General features: G+C 34.4%; 3 protein-coding genes and 1 pseudogene across 4 annotated transcripts; 3 read left to right on the forward strand and 1 right to left on the reverse strand.

The window, feature by feature from the left end:
• Positions 1-9,099: 9,099 nt before the first annotated feature.
• Positions 9,100-11,676, reverse strand: LOC112089948. The gene is made up of 3 exons (XM_024160820.1): positions 11,380-11,676; positions 10,828-11,280; positions 9,100-10,737 (listed from the first exon to the last, which is right to left on the reverse strand). The coding sequence occupies exons 1-3, from the start codon at positions 11,674-11,676 to the stop codon at positions 9,100-9,102; spliced, it is 2,388 nt and encodes a 795-aa protein (XP_024016588.1).
• Positions 11,093-11,193, forward strand: LOC112082396 (annotated as a pseudogene).
• A 1,854-nt stretch (positions 11,677-13,530) lies between the features above and the next one.
• Positions 13,531-15,047, forward strand: LOC18010175 (remorin). Of its 2 annotated transcripts, none has more exons than XM_024149040.1 (5): positions 13,531-13,571; positions 13,691-13,797; positions 13,896-13,983; positions 14,233-14,317; positions 14,746-15,047. In XM_024149040.1, the coding sequence occupies exons 2-5, from the start codon at positions 13,719-13,721 to the stop codon at positions 14,947-14,949; spliced, it is 456 nt and encodes a 151-aa protein (XP_024004808.1). In that variant the 5' UTR covers positions 13,531-13,571; positions 13,691-13,718; the 3' UTR covers positions 14,950-15,047. The 2 variants fall into 2 exon arrangements, with proteins under 2 accessions (XP_024004808.1, XP_006391752.1); XM_006391690.2 differs by having other exon boundaries at positions 14,236-14,317.
• Positions 15,048-16,043: 996 nt separating this feature from the next.
• Positions 16,044-18,690, forward strand: LOC18010174 (ribulose-phosphate 3-epimerase, cytoplasmic isoform). The gene is made up of 9 exons (XM_006391692.2): positions 16,044-16,203; positions 16,876-17,037; positions 17,461-17,465; positions 17,563-17,625; positions 17,714-17,820; positions 17,908-18,005; positions 18,086-18,178; positions 18,273-18,314; positions 18,399-18,690. Exons 2-9 carry the CDS (start codon positions 16,921-16,923, stop codon positions 18,552-18,554), a joined length of 681 nt encoding a protein of 226 aa, XP_006391754.1. The 5' UTR covers positions 16,044-16,203; positions 16,876-16,920; the 3' UTR covers positions 18,555-18,690.
• Positions 18,691-18,780: the final 90 nt, after the last annotated feature.

Genomic DNA, 18,780 nt, shown 5'->3' on the forward strand with positions numbered 1-18,780 from the left:
ATAATAAAAAGAGAAGAGAGATGAAATGAGTCCCTCATTTGAGAGTTTTTCAGAGATTTATGAGAGATTCTTGAGTCTATTTGTCTCATTCTTATTGATTTATTTTTTAAAAAATAAATTTTGTTAAAAAAATTAAACTTTATCAAAATAATAATATGTTTTGATGAGAGACTCAAAATGAGTCATGGTCTAAAAGGAATACCGTATGGCGTATGATATGTTCCCGTTCTCGATAACTTATATATATAGAATCAAGTATTTCCATTTTCTGTAATTGATTTCATTTGGCTCAAACTACAGACTACTCAAAAAAAAATCTATCACCACGAAATTTTGAATTTTTTAAAATTATTTTAACCATCATGAGTTGAGCTAGCTAAATTACTAGATATATATATATATGTATATGTTACATATATGTTCATTAGTCATATGATACATTATAATTTATACAAAATAAATTCTGTTAATTGCTCTTGCTTTTCCATTTTCTCAGGTAATGACCATAAAAATTAAACGTGACGTATATATGTACATACGCATGCACATTATATTTAGGAAAAAATTTAGATTCATTTTTAAAGGTAAATTCATTCATTCACCTCCGCTCATTTTATCCAATGAAAATTTGCTATAAAATATTGTTTTAAAATAAAATATAAGATTAAAATTAAAAAATCAAAATACTTAATCAAATAGTTTATTTAAAAATATATAAAAAATAAATAATGTATATAAAATTAAAATTTAGAGTTTAGTTTTTTTTTTAAGTTTATAGATTATGATTTAGAGTATAAAAATTAGTAGAATTTAAGATTTAAAGATTAGAATTTAGGAATTAGGGTTTAAAATTCTGAAAATAAAATATTATGTAAAAATATATATTTATTAAAAATAAATATAAATAAAATTTAATATTATGTTTGAGTTTACTATTTCCAATTTAGCGTTTAATTTTTCTTTATTTAAAATTTAGAAAATAAAACAAATAATTATATAAAAATATATTTTTATTAAAAATAATTCTACATAAATTTAAATTTATGCTTGAGTTCACTATTTTTAAATTAGGATTTAGTTTTTTCCATTAAAAAAAATATTTAAAATATGTTATTTTGATAAATTATCTTAATTGATTTTATTATATGGTAGATTCTTGTTGAGTAAAATGCAAAATGAAATAAGGTGAATGAATGAATTCATCCTTAAAAGTAAATCCAAGAATTGTTCTTATATTTATATGTATCAATGTATGTATCTGTATATATATACTATATAGTATATACCATACATGCGAACATTACACGCAAAACACTTATATAAAACCAAATTGGGTAGTCTTGTAACGAGATGGTTTGGTTAAAACCGAAAAAAAATGGTTTGGTCGAGTGTGTATGAAATAACACTAACGACAATAATACGTATCCGCCTAACTTATATACGCGGATACGCCACAGGTACAACCCCCATTATTTACCAAACAATACATAATATTATTAATATAATCGATTTTGTATATGCATTTCATACTGATGCATGACAAATATAAAATAGAAATATATAATTACCGAGGAACTACGATAAAAATAAATAAATGAGATTGTTGGCTAGCAAGTAAAAATGGAATATATACTACGTAGAATTTTTGTGAATAGAAACCATTAAACTACATTCTTCTCTTATAATTACTATGCATATGTACACGTTTATTATTGGTGTGATTTTATAATTACTATGTACATGTTTATTATTAGTGAAAAGGCTAATATAGTTGCAATATGGTCCTTCGATGGTACAAAAAGTAATGGTTCTTTAACACTTTGTTTGTTCTGAGGAGCTTACTTGGCTTTGAAATGAAATTTACCAACTGCTTTAGTTGTTCTTTAGACAGAACTTCACACGTGCCACTCATGCGTGCCTACTCATACATCATTTTTTTTCTTCTCTTGCTTAAAAATTGATGATGCTCACAAACAATATTCAATAATTATGTCTGCATTTAAAAAAAAAATTTAATTATGTCTGCATTTGTAAATTGTAACAGGAATAGGATAACAAGGGAAGAAAGGTGAAAAAATTATACTGATAATAATAAATATATTGTTTTAATCTTTTAAATATATAATAAAAATGAAATTTACATTTGTGTATTTAATATGTATGTAAATAATCTAAATTTTTGATAAATTAATATGTGTGCAACACTTTACAAATACATTACATTTTGCTACAATTTATTATAAATATTTGTTTTTTGTCCTAGTATTTCCATTTTAGGGTTAAATAAAGTCACGTAAGCTGTCTCAACCCCCAACCTAACTTCTTTATGCAAAGTACAAACATCTCTCTGTCTCGCGCTCTCTCTCTCCCTAATTTTAATCTGACATCCTAGTTCATAAGTTTAGTTGACGTCACACCCTTTTTTGTTTGTTTTCTCTTTTCAAATTATTATTTTTTTGCTTAGTAATTAGGAATTTAATAACATTTAATATTCTTCTGCAAAAAGCAATAAAGAAAAGAAAGATTTTATTACTACTATAATGATAACAATGCAGATTGAAAAGTGTTGAGTCAAAGACCCATGCTCCTAGTGAAATAAAGGGTTCATGCATGGTCCTAACAAATTAATCGGTTTCGAAACAATATTTAGATAATTCTCCGCATTTTCTACATATTTATATGATAATGTAAATACAGACACACTCATATATAAAATATAACCAAAGCAATTGGGTTAAACTATTTTCTGGATCAATTTTTGCTCGTTCGTTTTACGAGTCAAAGTCAGCTGAATTTTAACCAAACAAATTTGTGTCAAGTATATATGAGGATTTAAGAGAAATGTCTATGAATCTATTAAGGGAGTTCATAACTATAACTGAACAACGATTCGATCCATCGATCCTGATTAACCGATAACCTAATATTGGTAGCTAGCCGCTGCCAATAAAGAAACAAAATTATTTGCCATTAGACATATTAGTTATCACCATTTGGCCACCTCAAAGTGAATATTTCTAAATTCATATACAGAAAAATTTCTACAAATTTATAATGGCGAAACTGCAATATTTTATTAATTTATAGAATTATTAATTTATCAATATAAAAATTAGTCTAAAAAATTAATTTAAAATTTAAGAAATGTATTAATTTATCGAAATATTAATTTATAAAATATTAATTTATAAAAATTATATTGTATGTAGTTTCGTTTTAGTTTTCCATTATTTCACGACTTTAGATCCATATCTACAACATATGTATTCAGAAAAGAGTTTTTTTTCATTAATTAATTTCAAATGATGAAGATTGTTTAAATACAAAAAATCCAATTTGCAAATTAGATTGCTGAACCAATAGCAAACCAATTTTTGTACAAAAAAAATAAAAAATAAGCCAAATGTAACTGAAAAAATGCACTATACTGTTATCCAAGATGACATCCCAGATAACAGATGATTTTAGTCAGATCTGATTATGTTTAAAAGAAAAAAAATATATATAAGAAGAACACGAAGCACATGTGCGATGGGGTCACATTCCCAAAATTAAACATTTTAATTAACCAAATATATTTTTTTAAAAATAGCAGGCTGTGTGAATAGGTCCCAGAAACATTATTACACAAAACGGATCACAAAATACCATTTATGAACAAGTTTATCAAAATATCTGAGTTTTTTTTTTAAATATATATATTTGGAATGAGACAAAAGATTCTAAAATTTGACCTTTAATTGATTATTCAAAGTAATTAACGTATATAGATTATGCTTCACATGTGTTAATGAGCTAGTAAATGTAACACTGACGAAGTATTTGTAATGGCTTTTTTGAATGCATATGATTCATCATGCACCACTGTAATAATTAGTTGATTTATCATATGATTATTTAATCAATAGATACTTCATTTATAACCAGAAAACAGACAAAAAAAGTTAATAGTTAATTTTATAATTGTTTACTTAAAGAAATTGTTTTTTTTTGGTATATATTTGGAGAGAGGCACCAATCAACTAGGAAATAAGCACCAAAAAAGATGTGGATGTATTTTTATTACGCCAAAATGTGGATATTAAGCTGAAGCCAATGAGGCACATTTGGTGCTGTTTGTTTTTCTTTTTTTTCTTTCTTTTCTACATCCTATTGGATTGTGTTATGTTTTTTTATTTTATTTTTGGGACAATTCTTTGATTGTTGATTCGATACCATAAGCTTTATTGGTGTGCGTGGAACTGCATGTTTCACTTCTCATTATCTGGTAATACCTTAATTAATCTGTATTGTAGATTGAATATTTGGAATAATTTTTTTTTCAGTGGTTAAAAAACAAACATTATAGACGTGAGAATAGTCCTAAACACCTAACTAATCATCATTTCTTTACAGTAATTCTTGATTCTCAACTAATAGATACCCTTTACCCTCCATTAAATGGCCATCATTATTTTCCTTTTTGGTTTGATGAGATCTATACTAAATCATTATCTTTATATGTCACGTACCAAAACTTGTTATGTCATTAGACTCTTTTTAAGTTTATGATTACATGATCTTTTTTGTTTGCTAAATTGCTAATGCATGATTAAGTGATCGATCACGCATCACGCATGTGTGCTTTTCAGTATTTAACAATGAAGAAGGAAAAAAAACTAAAATCGAGAGAGAATGTTACCAAAAAAGAGAGAGAGACCAGATAAACTAAATTTTCGTGTTTCGGTACTTAATTCATACGATTTTCTTTTGAACAGCATTTTATCCATATAATCATATCTAAGGTTTTCATCCCATATACTCATATTTAAGGTTTTCATTCCATATAATCATATTTAAGATTTTCAGTAAAATTTGGATATCCGTAATTCCTGAATTTGGAACCATTTTGTTATCCGATTGAGAAGTCTTATTTGATAAATTTTGATTAGGATCTATCTGTATCTCTGTCAGACTGCCGACTATAATTGTATGAAATGCATGAAAAAAAGATTAAAAAAGGAAAAGCCAATATTAAAGACCTCAAATCTCTTTAAAAATATATATAAAGAATAAAACCCTTTTCGCAAAAAAAAAAAAAAATATATATATATATATAAATAAAGACCTCAATATATTATATCTTTTTGGTGATAGCTTGAGAAATAAGATAAGTATATTTTAATCTCCCTTTCAACATGTGATCGTATGAGAGAGACTTTTTTAAAAAAAAAAAAAAAAATGGGGGTATGAGAGAGACTTTTTTTTTTTAAAGGATTAAAAAAAAAAAAAAGTATGAGAGAGACTTTTTCGCTTTGTAAGCTCGTGTGATCCATCAAGTCATCAACGTACTAATGGGGGTTACTAATGTATATATATTTTGTATATATTTTTCACATTACTCAAATAGGTGATAATTGTATATATATAGTATACGTATATTCCAAAAATACGCCCACCATAGAGTAAAGATTTCTAGTGTCTATTCTAGTGTCTTCGCTGGTCACATGAAAGTCAGTTTCTTTTATTTTCTTTTTGATGCTTTGGCAGTTTTTGTTTTCAGAATGTACAACCTTTATCATAGCGCCTTGGCATCTTGGAAAACTAAAGATGTGCAAATCTCATCATATGAAAATAAAAGAAGAAACGTGGGCACTTTTCACTTTGGTCTAATAATTTGATAAACGAAAAAGACACAAGGAGAGACGGTTAAAAAAGAAAAGAAAACACATCAAATAAATTGATACGAATAATTCCATCAAGAATATCATGTAAAACTGTTGCTGATGTAGAAAATATTTGTATCGATAGTATAAAACATAAACTGTTAACCCTTTCGCACATAGATCATATATAGCTATTTCACCATTTATTAGTATTCTCTGTCAACGTTTTATGTCATTAATTAGTACCACGGATATTAAATTATATATTTTTTCTTCATCGTAACACTTACAAGTTTACTAGATGGGATGGGAGTATTTTTATTTTATAAATCGATTATAGTTCATCTTCCTTTCCAGCCGTCTTTTATCAATCTGGTTTTATATTATAAATGGGAAGATCAAACTTACAAAACCTTACCCACAAGGAACCTAGCTATCACTGACCCATTAGGCTAATATCAAAGAGAGGGCCTTGAAGCCATATCGGATTGATTCCGGTCTTGGACAGTTGGCCTGTCACACTTAGAGCGATGAGATGAACTCCTCTATTTGCTTTGTGTTCTATGATAGCTAAATATCAGAACCTTTATACGAAGATGGTCATGATGTTGTTGGCCTGTTCATTGCAATAACTGAATCTGAGAGCATGTGCAATGGAGAGACCTTCATGGGTCTCTCAATCTGTTTTTTTATTAAAGTTGATGCTTCTATGCAAATATCACACTTCTTATTTTGTGACTATGCATATTCTCCATTTTCCATACAAGGCTTATAAAGCTTGTATTTGCCATCGATTTCATGTTACGAAAAGCTCGCCGGCTATGTAATGATCTGCTCAAAGTTTAATCCCTAAGCTACTCCGCAAGAGCACAGATGTGCAGTTGTAGTATGTAGGGGTCGAACCACAGAGATAAGAGATCACTCAATAAACCTTATAGAGATCGAATTACGCTAAGCAGAAATATTGTAAATAAATAGCAATGCAACCGAATTAGACTAAGCAGCAATAAAAACGGTTTGTAAGATTCAGATGGATGGAGATTAGGCTTAGGGCGTTTCTCAGGAGATCAATGAATGCTGAACAATCGATTAATCAGGGTTCAGGGTTAAGCACGATTCTTGAATTCGAATCACAGAATTATAATTAACCAACTTCCGTTGTGAGAATTATCTAAGTTAAAATCCTAGAATTCCAAATTCCTTTGCAAACCCTAAAGATTTAAACCAGCTTTAATGCACAAGTTCGATATGTTCACAAAGTATCTAAACCAAATTTTTTTGCGAATAGCTACTTTGCTCACCCTAGGTTCTTTCCAGTTATTCAATTACACTTCCGTGTCAATCAATTAACCTAAGATCTAAGTTCTAGGTGGCCAGTCCAGAATTAGCTTTAAGAACAACCTATGGTGAAGAACTAAATAGATTATGAACCCTAACTAAATCAATTAATTAAACATCCAGAGAAAACCTTTATGAGAACCCTAAACCTAACAAACAAAATACTCAGACATGAAGATTGAAGCAATAAACATGAATGAATAGATTGCAGAAAACAGTAAATAGATTAATAAACAGGGGTTCGAAATCTTCTCTCTCCGGAACAGAGTTTCAGACTTGTCTCCCCAAAAGCTCTCAAAAACAAAATTTCTCTCTCAGGAAATCTAAGGTGATCGTAAAAAGGGAATAAAAATCCTATATATATCTCTAAGACACGTCTTGGGCTTCCTTGAAATCGTTTAGGCCCAACTCCTTCTTCAAATAGGAAACAAAATCGCCTTTTCCTTATTTCTCTGACAAGTGTCGAGCGTCACTCTCCATGGTGTCGAGCGTCACTAAAGCACAAAATCCATTCTTGACGAATTTGATCCTGATTAAGCTCCAAAGTGCTCCAAAGTCTCCAGTTAAGCTCCAAACGTACCTATGACCTAAAAAGACTCCAAAAGACTCGAAAGACACTAAAAAGACTCTATAAATAAGACCTATACCATGGTTAAAAACCATAAAAACCATGATATATCAACTCCCCCAGACTTAGCATTTGCTTGCCCTCAAGAAAACAGAACACCAAATAAGAGAAAGAGGTTTGAAAACACAGAGACTCAACCTTTTATTGGAACATCGCTTTTGACCAATTACCCTGCAACTCAACTACTGCTTCATCATTCCAAATCGAACCACCATGTACTTCTCCGCAGACATTCACAGCTTTCCAGATTAAGTCCAAAATTTCACAACATTGTCCATAAACCCTCATCGCTGGATCTCACTGATGATTCCAATGCCAAGAACCTTCTAGACTCTTTCCCATTCTGTACTCAAACAAATCAGCCATACAAACTTTGGTACTTTTTCTCTCCCCCAGACTTATTCTTTTCGCATATTCATCATCTTTTTCTTTTCTTCTTTTTATGGCATATACTCGATAAGGGTAAAGCTGCGAGTACTGATGGTGTTTGCCATCAAGTCCCCGAGTTGTCCCCTTACCTTGTATCAAAGGTTTTCAGCGAATAATGGGGTCATGGGAAACATTCCTACCCCTCACTTCCTTCCTTTGTGTGATCATTCCAACTTAGAAGTAAAATAATGGGATCATTGGAAACATTCCTAGCCCTTCACTCCTAAGCGAAAATCATCTCAATCTTTTTGCCCTTTTTTATTTCTTTCTTCTTTTTCTTAGCTCGTCACAGGGAGAGAAACACCAACATTAAATACCACACAGGCTCTCATTGATCAAGTACGAACAAGGAATCAAGCTCTAAGGCATAAGTCACATCAACGAGTTAAAAGTGAAGTTCAGAACTTAGCTCAGGTTAGTGGATTCTGTTGGAAACTTGGACGCCTCTAGTCAGCTGGTCAGCCTTTGGATTTTTCATTAGTCGGATCTAGACTGAATCTGCAGCAGTGGTCACTTAGGTGAAAGGTCAGCACAATAATTCCAGGAAAAGCATCATGATCTCCAACAGGTTTTGACTCAAAAACGTTTTGACACAACTGACTCTAAGAAAAACAAACACAATGTCAGCAACTACCTCCCCCAGACTTGAATAACACTGTCCCCAGTGTAATCAAATCCGAAGTTGGTGACAAAAGAGAAGAAACAGAACACAGGAAAAACGGAGAACTTACCTGGCTGCAATGATGGTGTCGCGCGACACTGATGATGGTGTCGTGCGACACTTGTTCTCCTCGTACCAAATTGCAGCAGATCCATCCGAATTTCTGGTTTGACTCCGGTTACCTGATTTCCTAATTTTTTTTTTTTTTTTTTTTGCAGAAAAGCAAGTGACAAGCGACACCGATTGTGGTGTCGCTCGACACCAGGCTCTGCTTCACCTAAAAACACGAAAACGAAAAACGAAAATCAGCTGAAACAAAAAGACATATGTACAGACTTACCAGTGGATTGCCTTCCACCAAGCGCTTGTTTTAAGTCATTAGCTTGACTATGGATAGACTATGCATCTGGTGGATCAGACAGTGGCAAAGAGTGCCTCTGTGAAATTCGTCTCATCCATGGTGGTGTGTAAGCGTTGTGCGCATGAGGTCGTCCAAGGAATGTAGGAATAGCACCAGGGTGAGATCTGTGTTTGGATGGCCTTGACCTATTCCCTGCAATATCATCAATTGAAGAACCAAGAGCTCTTTGCTTTGCTGGAGATGAATTGAGTGAGATGTTTGGAGCTTCCTGATCAACAACAGTCACTGCATCTGTAGACGTTTTTGTGAACTCAGGTTGATCTCTCACCTTCTCAGCATCAAACACGTTCTGATCTCCAACTATCACTTCAGGTATTGCACTGACTTGGAATGTCTGACCATCTATGGTGGGATCCTTTAGCTTCTCCATCTTGAAAGTCATGATGGTATCTCCCAGGTGGAGATCAAGGGTACCGTGCATGACATCAATTACTGCTCCAGCTGTAGCTAAAAACGATCTTCCCAGGATAAGAGGATCTTTGGGTTCTTCTCCATATTCTAGAACCACGAAATCTGTAGGAATTATGCAATCACCAACTTTAATCGGAACATCCTCCAAGACACCTTTTGGGATTCTTTTAGACCGATCTGCTAGGATTAGAGAGATCTTAGTTGGCTTGAAGTCAGTCATCCCAAGGCTAACAGCTACAGAGTATGGCATTAGGTTGACACTCGAACCAAGATCACACAGCGATCTCTTGAATCTCTCAGAGAAGATAGAGCAGTCCAAAACAAAGCTTCCTGGCTCTGAGAGTTTCTCTGGAATCTTATTCTGAATCACAGCACTGACCTGTTCAGAGATCATCATCACTCCTTCCTCATGACTCACATTATTAGTCATCATCTTCTTCACATAGTGTCTGAGAGTAGGAGCAATCTTCACAGCATCAACCAAAGGAATCTCAATCACAAGTTTCTCCATCAAAGCCTTGCATCTGGCATCATCTATCTCCTGCTTGGACTTCCTAGGACTCCTTGGGTAAGGAACCTTAGGTTTGTAGACTCTTTCTTCAGCAGATTTCGGACTTTGAGCAATATCAGCTTTGCTCTGCAATTGGTGACGCGCGACACTGGTTGTGGTGTCGTTCGACACCGGCTCTGCAACTTCGAAATTTTCTTCAGATTCGTCCAACTCCACGATTTCATCCTCAGAAACACCCTTTTTCAGCACAGGAGTCAACTTTTTACCACTTCTTAACGAGATGGCACTGCAGTAATGCCTAGGATTGGTATCAGTCTTCCCAGGAAGGAATCCTTCTTGCCTTTTTACAGACTCTGCAGTCTGAGCAACCTGAGTATCAAGCTTCTTGACATGAGTGTTCAGAACTTCAATTTTTCCATTCAGATCCAGATACAGAGCATCAATCTTCCCATTGAAATCCACAGTCATCTTCTGCTGACCTTCCAAGATCTGTTCCAGCATAGACTTCACCTCATTATCTGGAGTTTGAGTAGGAGGAGAACCATAGTTCCTTGAAAACCTGTTGTTGGAGTAGGATATCTGGTACTGAGGTTTGGAGCTGTAACCAGAAGAGTTTTGATTACCTGTGAAGGTACTCCTCTGATTATTTCCATTGTAATTTGTGTTCCCTTGCCCAGAACCAAATCTCTGACCCTGAAATCCAGCTCAATTGATGAAGTTAACATCCTCTTCCTCAAAAGCTTCATCTGGTCCGAAATTCTGAACTCCTGCAGTGTATCTGACAGATTTCTTACCCACAAGAAGACTATGCACAGAGTCAAGCTTAGCCTTCACCTCAGCAATCTGCGATCCATCCATGTTTCCACCCTGCTTCTTTCGCTGATAGTCTGCATTCTTGGTACTATTGCTAGATGCCAAGTTCTCAATAAGCACAACAGCATCTTCAGGATATCTGGTGTTGAAATTTCCATTGCTTGCAGCATCAAGAGCCATCTGATATCTCCAATCAACACCTCTGAAGAAAGTACCTAGCAGCTGAACATCACTGAAACCATGATGTGGACAGTCTCTCTGATATGACTTGAATCTCACCCAAGCAGCCTTGAATGCTTCAGCTGGTCCCTGAGAAAACGTTGAAATTTTGAGTCTCAACTCTTCAGACCTGGCATCGTCATAGAAGTTGTGCAGGAAGGCGTTCCTGGTCTCTTCCCAGGTAGTCAGTGATCCTGGCTCCAACTGCTTCAGCCAATTAGCTGCTTCTCCAGCAAGAGAATAAGGAAACAGTTTGCAGAAGAGGTAGTCATTGGACACTCCATTGTATTTGATGCTGGTGACCAAGTCCTCAAACCTCTCGATATGATCCATCGGGTGCTCATGAGAAAGACCATGGAAAGGATGCTGACCCACAAGAGTGTAATACACAGGCTTGAGCTCAAAATCGTTCCTCTGAAACGCAGGAGCGCGAATCGCGGACCGATTTGCATAGAATTGCTCAGGCCTGTTGTAGTCACCCAGCGTCCTGATGATGTTACCCTCTCCATCAAGTCGCTGACCTCTCTCATTACACACATGACCATCTTGGTCTCTCCAGACTCCAGCATCATCACGAACCAATGCCAATCCGTTCTCCATCTTTGCTAATTTCTGAGACAAAGAGAAAGAGCAATGTAAGTAACAAAGTAAAAATAAAATTAAGAAAAACAACGGGTGTCGCGCGACACCAGTGCTGGTGTTGCTCGACACTAAGAAAAACTTAGTTGAAACTCAAGAACTAAGGTTTAATGGCGAAAATCAAGTCCCCGGCAACGGCGCCAAAACTTGATCTGCTCAAAGTTTAATCCCTAAGCTACTCTGCAAGAGCACAGATGTGCAGTTGTAGTATGTAGGGGTCGAACCACAGAGACAAGAAATCACTCAATAAACCTTATAGAGATCGAATTACGCTAAGCAGAAATATTGTAAATAAATAGCAATGCAACAGAATTAGATTAAGCAGCAATAAAAAACGGTTTGTAAGATTCAGATGGATGGAGACTAGGCTTAGGGCGTTTCTCAGGAGATCAATGAATGCTGAACAATCGATTAATCAGGGTTCAGGGTTAAGCACGGTTCTTGAACTCGAATCACAGAATTATAATTAACCAACTTCCGTTATGAGAATTATCTAAGTTAAAATCCTAGAATTCCAAATTCCTTTGCAAACCCTAAAGATTTAAACCAGCTTTAATGCACAAGTTCGATATGTTCACCAAGTATCTAAACCAAATTCCTTTGCGAATAGCTATTTTGCTCACCCTAGGTTCTTTCCAGTTATTCAATTACACTTCCGTGTCAATCAATTAAACTAAGATCTAAGTTCTAGGTGGCCAGTCCAGAATTAGCTTTAAGAACAACCTATGGTGAAGAACTAAATAGATTATGAACCCTAATTAAATCAATTAATTAAACATCCAGAGAAAACCTTTATGAGAACCCTAAACCTAACAAACAAACTACTCAGACATGAAGATTGAAGCAATAAACATGAATGAATAGATTGCAGAAAACAGTAAATAGATTAATAAACAGGGATTCGAAATCTTCTCTCTCCGGAACAGAGTTTCAGACTTGTCTCCCCAAAAGCTCTCAAAAACAAAAGTTCTCTCTCAGGAAATCTAAGGTGATCGTAAAAAGGGAATAAAAATCCTATATATATCTCTAAGACACGTCTTGGGCTTCCTTGAAAACGTTTAGGCCCAACTCCTTCTTCAAATAGGAAACAAAATCGCCTTTTCCTTATTTCTCTGACAAGTGTCGAGTGTCACTCTCCATGGTGTCGAGCGTCACTAAAGCACAAAATCCATTCTTGACGAATTTGATCCTGATTAAGCTCCAAAGTGCTCCAAAGTCTCCAGTTAAGCTCCAAACGTACCTATGACCTAAAAAGACTCCAAAAGACTCGAAAGACACTAAAAAGACTCTATAAATAAGACCTATACCATGGTTAAAAACCATAAAAACCATGATATATCATGTAACAATCTCATGTTGAGTCTCTAAGGATCCAAAATGCACCCCCTAACCTTGTCTTATGACTTTTCCTGGAAATAGGAATCCTCTTTCTCAGATCATTCTTACTTTCCTCCACAGAACATTCATCTACCTTACCTTCCATTATCTGAGATTTAATTTGTATTATATTTGAAATTTATATATTTAATTTCCCCTTATATTCTATATTTATATTTTTGGTAAAACGCATTTTACGTATACCCATTACCCACATACAAAACTGGAATTCTTATACAGTACTAATTAAATTATTAACTCAATACTTGGAGCTTCCTTTAAGTACCTGTTTATGGTTGTACATTACGTAATCGAATCTTACCTACCATGATCCAAACAGTTAATTGTTTTCTTGGAGTAAAAATATCGTTGACAGACATATTATATAATATGTATACATGTTAATTCTATATATATATATATTGGGATGTATATATCGATGGGATTCGGACATAGAACACTCACACCTAACTCAAAAGGTAGTATGAGTATCTTTCTTTCTTTTTGTCCTCTCAGATTATTTAAGTAAATTGTTTTTACAAATAGGTTTTAATTTTATTTTTTTAATTTTTGTAAAACTCTCATAAAATGTGAAAAGGAAGAAGAACGAGAAGAGAAACCCTACAATGGGACAAGATAATCAAGTCAAGAAAGATTCTCCATTATACGAGCAAAATAGTATCCAGTATTCTGCTTCAAGTCAAAGTATGTTTATATTTAATATCTATTTATCGTTTCTAAATTTTTCTAAATTATATTTTTTTTTCAGGTTTTTTGATTTTATAATATTTTTTTGTTTGTAGACGAAAACTATATTGACATAGAGAAGGAGAAGAGTCTTGCGTTGATAAACGCATGGGAAGCGAACGAGAAGGCAAAAGCTCAAACCAAGTAAGATTTACCAAATAAATATATTATATATATATAGTCCATAAAGAGTTATTAACGAGGTAAGAACTTAGAAGCTAGAACCATAAATACACTGTTTTGCATTCAAAATAAATTTTGCATACGTGCGAGATTACAGATTACTGTACTTTTTTTTTTTTTTTTTTTTTACTCGCGAGATTACCAGTTTTTACATTTCATAATACTAATGTAATATCAAGATTTTGTTCTTTCACTATTTATCAATTTAAGCAGGGCTTACAGAGAACTTTGCGCCGTTGAAACATGGGAGAATAACATGAAAACAGCTCTAGAGTTAGATTTAAAAAAAATGGAGGTATATTATTATATATAGAGAATTTTAGCCATTCAATTTTTGTTTCAACATCTTTTAGCTATTCATAAACGTTTATTGTGAAATAAAAACCCTAAGAAAGTTGTGTACTATAATTTTTTTCTTAAACTTGGTAGATTAGCTTATTTCAAAATTTGTTTGATTTCAAAATTTATTTGACAAAAAAGCTTATATCAAAATTCAATAAATCAGACAATATTTGATGTGTTTTAACCCCAAAACATAGTCTCCTGTCTCTCCTCTAATCATAAGTACGACGAATTCTTTAAATATTCGATTATTAATAATTAGACATATATAATCTATGTCAAAATCATCTAGTTTTTACAGCTACATCTACACCGAAATACCAATTTTTTTCTTATCACGATAACTTAAGTTTGTTTTTACATATATTCTTTTTATATCAGGAAAATTTAGAGGTGGAGAGAGCTGAATATTCAAAGAGACTCAAGAAAAAAATACCGGAAATTGAGAAGATAGCAGAAGCGAAAAGAGAAAAAATAGAGAAACAAAAGGGGCAAGAATCTATCAAACTGACAAAAATGAGTGAGAAAATAATTGCAACTCCAGGTGCCTATCCACCTAAACCCAAAATATTTGGATGTTTCTAGACCCATTTGTCATCTTCTCATGGGTCATCATCATTAAGTTAACTAATAAGGGAAATGTATATATTATCCAACGAATAATAGAAATCTATGTGTAAGGTGTGAACTTTCAAGAATCGATGTATCTATCGTTTTACGTGTATATAATATATGACTCATGCAAGAAGTGCATCTGACACCTTGGCGAAAATCTGCGAAGGTTTTTTAGATCACTCGTTGAAGACCAACTTCCAGATCTTTACACGTTCCTCTATACCCTGAAATCTCAAGAACCTTCACTTGACAGGTCCATAAACGAGACAAATTCTCTTCCTTCATCATCTTCTTCCTCTTATTAGGGATGCAACGGCACGCGTCACCACATCTATTTGTAACCTTGTGCGTAAGACCCTGAAAAGCATTAAACCAACCAGATCAATTTGACATGTAAATTGGTCCAAAGAGAGTTCTGTACACAAATTAATACCTTGATGACTATAGTTTGTAAATTTGGAGAGCTCTTGAGCAGAAGTGGCACTATTTGCCAGCCTTTTTGCTTGTCACTCTCAATAGACAGACGAAGGAGGTTGTTGAAGACCGGCATGGATTTACAACACCAGTGAAACACCTTCTTTACATAAAACATATATATAAGCCAAGTGAGTCAGAGACCAATTATAGATTATTGGTTCTCACGGCTATTATGGGGCGGATGTAGTACATTAGTAGGGTCAAGTGTTTTCTACTCTTTTTTATTTTTTCTTAAATGTTTGAGTAAATTTAGTTAAATATATTTAATTTAGTGATAAAATAAAAATTTTGCCCCCAACTTAATTTTTTTCTAGATCCGCCACTGGTCATGATGATCATCAAGAATAATTCTTCCAGGGCATGCAGGACAGTGCTTAATCAATCAGATAAGCCAAGTGAGTTAGAGACCATTAGATTCTTCTCATGGCTACTCGGCAAACAAAAGAAGACCGGTATGAACATGTATTTTGGTTTTGTATTTTAGAAAAAAGCAGTAAACCGGGTTGGAACAGTTTTATTAGCTAGATGGTCCGTGGGAGAGTATCCGGTTTAATAAAATAATCGATTTGGTAGAACCTGGAGCAACCGGTTGATTCGGTCGGTTAACAAATTTGATCCCATAGAGATCGTCTTCTCTGCAAAAGTCGACGTTGCCGTGCTCAGTGCTCACCCATCGATTTCCATTCGTCGGTTTCTCGGAATTGCATCTTCTTCTTCTTCACTCCGCTCTCCTGGCCCGATTTTCAGGTTTTTGTTTCCCCAAGTTTATTTCTCTCGTATAATCACGTTTCTCTCTCACTTCGTTGATTGAGTTCAGTTTGTGATTTCATCGGTTAGGAATATGGGTTTTTATCTTCTTCAATTCGAGCTTTTGGGATATTGGGTTCATGGAATTCGTCTTAGATTGCACATCATGTTTCTCGAAAATATTTAGTCTTTGGATTTAGTCTTCTAATCCAAATGATAATAAATGTTTCCTCATTTTTTTGTTTTGTTTTTTGTTTTTTCCATTGGATCTTCATTGCTTAATCAAGGGGACGATCTATACACCAAAGTCAGCTCTAGGATCAAAGCCTGGTGAATCTAAAAAATTTGATCAGTTTTGTTAGTTTGAAAACTTGAAATTTCGTAGAATTCTCTATGGATACAGATGCATAGAGACATTTGTCGTGAGTCGATTTTCGCTTAAAGATATGCTTTTTTGGGTAACCCAAGTAGAAAGTTTGTGTTTTTTGTTCTTGAAGAGTTTACCACTGATCAAAAATGACTCTTCCTTAGGCCAACAATTCTTTGTTTCTCACTTCATCTATCTCGTAGATACATACCTACCGATGAATAATGTCTGCTCTTTCTCGAACTTCGTGTTGTCGTAGAAGCTTTTTGTGTACATTGTGATCAATCGAAGCTTTTTTTGTTCAGATATTTAGATTTGCTCATCCTCTACCGTAGTCGAAATCAGGGAAGATGGGGGTGTCGCCGAAAATCGCTCCGTCGATGCTGTCTTCTGACTTTGCAAATCTAGCGGCAGAGGCCAAGCGGATGATCGATTTGGGAGCCAACTGGCTTCACATGGACATTATGGTACAACCTTACTTTCTCCTAATTACTTGGTGATTTAAAAAGCTTCAATATGACAAACTTCAAGATTGGTTACTAATCTTCTGAAATCGATAAGTCTTGAGTTAAGTTTCCTAATATGTTATTGAAAACAGACCAGACAAGGTTCAAACTTCATCTGGTGTTGATTTTGACAGCCTTGTGGATATTCTAATCTTGTATCTGCACTTAGTTTGAAACGACAAGCTGATTTTTTCTTGTTCTGGACTTATATGTTATTGGAAACACACCAGACATGGTTTAAACTCCATCTGGTGTTAAATGTGACAACCTTGTCCAAATTCTAACCTTATATCTGCTCTTAGTATGATATTTGTTGTTCTGGACTTATGCTTCGGAACCTTAGCTTGTTTCATACTCCTTATTACCCTGTTATTTCATTTGCAGGACGGGTAAATTCTACTGCCTTAGCTGTGTGATTATTAGCATATGGCCGGTAGGAGAATTTTGTTTCAGGATAACCAGTATAACTATGTGTAACTTGGGCAGGCATTTTGTTCCGAATCTAACGATTGGTGCTCCTGTCATCGAGAGTTTGAGAAAGCACACAAAGTAAACGCCACAATTTCTTCCCTTGAATTCAATATTTGACATAATGTATGTTCTTAAGTGAAAACTTTATCGTTACCTTTCATCACAGTGCATATCTTGACTGCCACCTAATGGTGACGAACCCGATGGATTACGTGGAACAGATGGGCAAAGCTGGGGCTTCTGGTTTCACATTCCACGTTGAGGTCGCCAAAGGTATAGCTACCTCCCTCTCTCCGCCTCACCATCCTTCAATATGTCTCATCTTAAGATCTTGATTACTTGTATTATCTCTTATCTCAGAGAATTGGCAAGAACTTGTGAGGAAGATTAAGTCTGCTGGGATGAGGCCAGGTGTGGCTCTAAAGCCTGGAACACCTATTGAAGAAGTCTATCCTCTGGTATGATAAATAATCTTCTGCATGTTCCAGAGTACGAATCGATCGTGGTTAACATGCTTGTTTACTTATGTATGACACAGATTGAAGGGACAACTCCGGTTGAAATGGTTCTTGTGATGACAGTGGAGCCTGGATTTGGAGGCCAGAAGTTCATGCCCAACATGATGGACAAGGTTATGTTGTTGGGTTCTTTAACTCTTATTTTAAAAAATTTGTTACTAATGCCATTTTTGCTTATTGAAACCTTTAATGATGTTCTTGGGATAGGTCCGGGCATTAAGGAACAAGTACCCAACACTTGATATTGAGGTACTTAAGGGTCTCTCTCAATCCTAAAGTACACTTAGTGTTTGATATGTCCTTAAAACTGAGTCCTTATATCTCCTGTATCAGGTCGACGGTGGTTTAGGCCCTTCGACGATCGACGCAGCGGCTGCAGCCGGGGCCAATTGTATTGTCGCCGGAAGTTCAGTGTTTGGAGCTCCGGAGCCAGGGGACGTTATATCCCTTTTGAGAGCCAGTGTTGAGAAAGCTCAAGCCACCACTTGAGTTATGCACCCAACAAGGCACTGGTTTTTAAGATAATACTACTCTCTTACGAGCATTAATTGTGATTGTGTTTGTGATGGAAACGAAAACATGAATCTATGAAGAGAATTAGATGAATGAAATAAAGACTTCATAATTTTAAGCATCCAATAATCAAATTAAGACATACTATTTTGAGTAAACCATTTGATAATAGAGATTTTTTTTTTTTTTTATTTGGTTTTCG

The sequence above is a fragment of the Eutrema salsugineum genome, unplaced genomic scaffold (assembly GCF_000478725.1).
Source record: "Eutrema salsugineum unplaced genomic scaffold, Eutsalg1_0 scaffold_8, whole genome shotgun sequence".
In the NCBI taxonomy this organism is placed as follows: domain Eukaryota; kingdom Viridiplantae; phylum Streptophyta; class Magnoliopsida; order Brassicales; family Brassicaceae; genus Eutrema; species Eutrema salsugineum.

Excerpts from the sequence above, each read along its gene's own strand:
- LOC112089948 (XM_024160820.1), bottom strand. The coding sequence starts at position 11,676 with ATGGAGAACGGATTGGCATTGGTTCGTGATGATGCTGGAGTCTGGAGA. Across the intron at positions 11,281-11,379 it reads TCGAGAGGTTTGAGGACTTG|TTGGAGCCAGGATCACTGAC; the intron begins GTCACCAGCATC and ends TGGCTGAAGCAG. Across the intron at positions 10,738-10,827 it reads TTCTTGTGGGTAAGAAATCT|GGTCAGAGATTTGGTTCTGG; the intron begins GTCAGATACACT and ends GCTGGATTTCAG.
- LOC18010175 (XM_024149040.1), top strand. The coding sequence starts at position 13,719 with ATGGGACAAGATAATCAAGTCAAGAAAGATTCTCCATTATACGAGCAA. Across the intron at positions 13,798-13,895 it reads GTATTCTGCTTCAAGTCAAA|ACGAAAACTATATTGACATA; the intron begins GTATGTTTATAT and ends TTTTGTTTGTAG. Across the intron at positions 14,318-14,745 it reads TAGATTTAAAAAAAATGGAG|GAAAATTTAGAGGTGGAGAG; the intron begins GTATATTATTAT and ends TTTTTATATCAG.
- LOC18010174 (XM_006391692.2), top strand. The coding sequence starts at position 16,921 with ATGGGGGTGTCGCCGAAAATCGCTCCGTCGATGCTGTCTTCTGACTTT. Across the intron at positions 18,006-18,085 it reads TTGAAGAAGTCTATCCTCTG|ATTGAAGGGACAACTCCGGT; the intron begins GTATGATAAATA and ends TGTATGACACAG. Across the intron at positions 18,315-18,398 it reads ACCCAACACTTGATATTGAG|GTCGACGGTGGTTTAGGCCC; the intron begins GTACTTAAGGGT and ends CTCCTGTATCAG.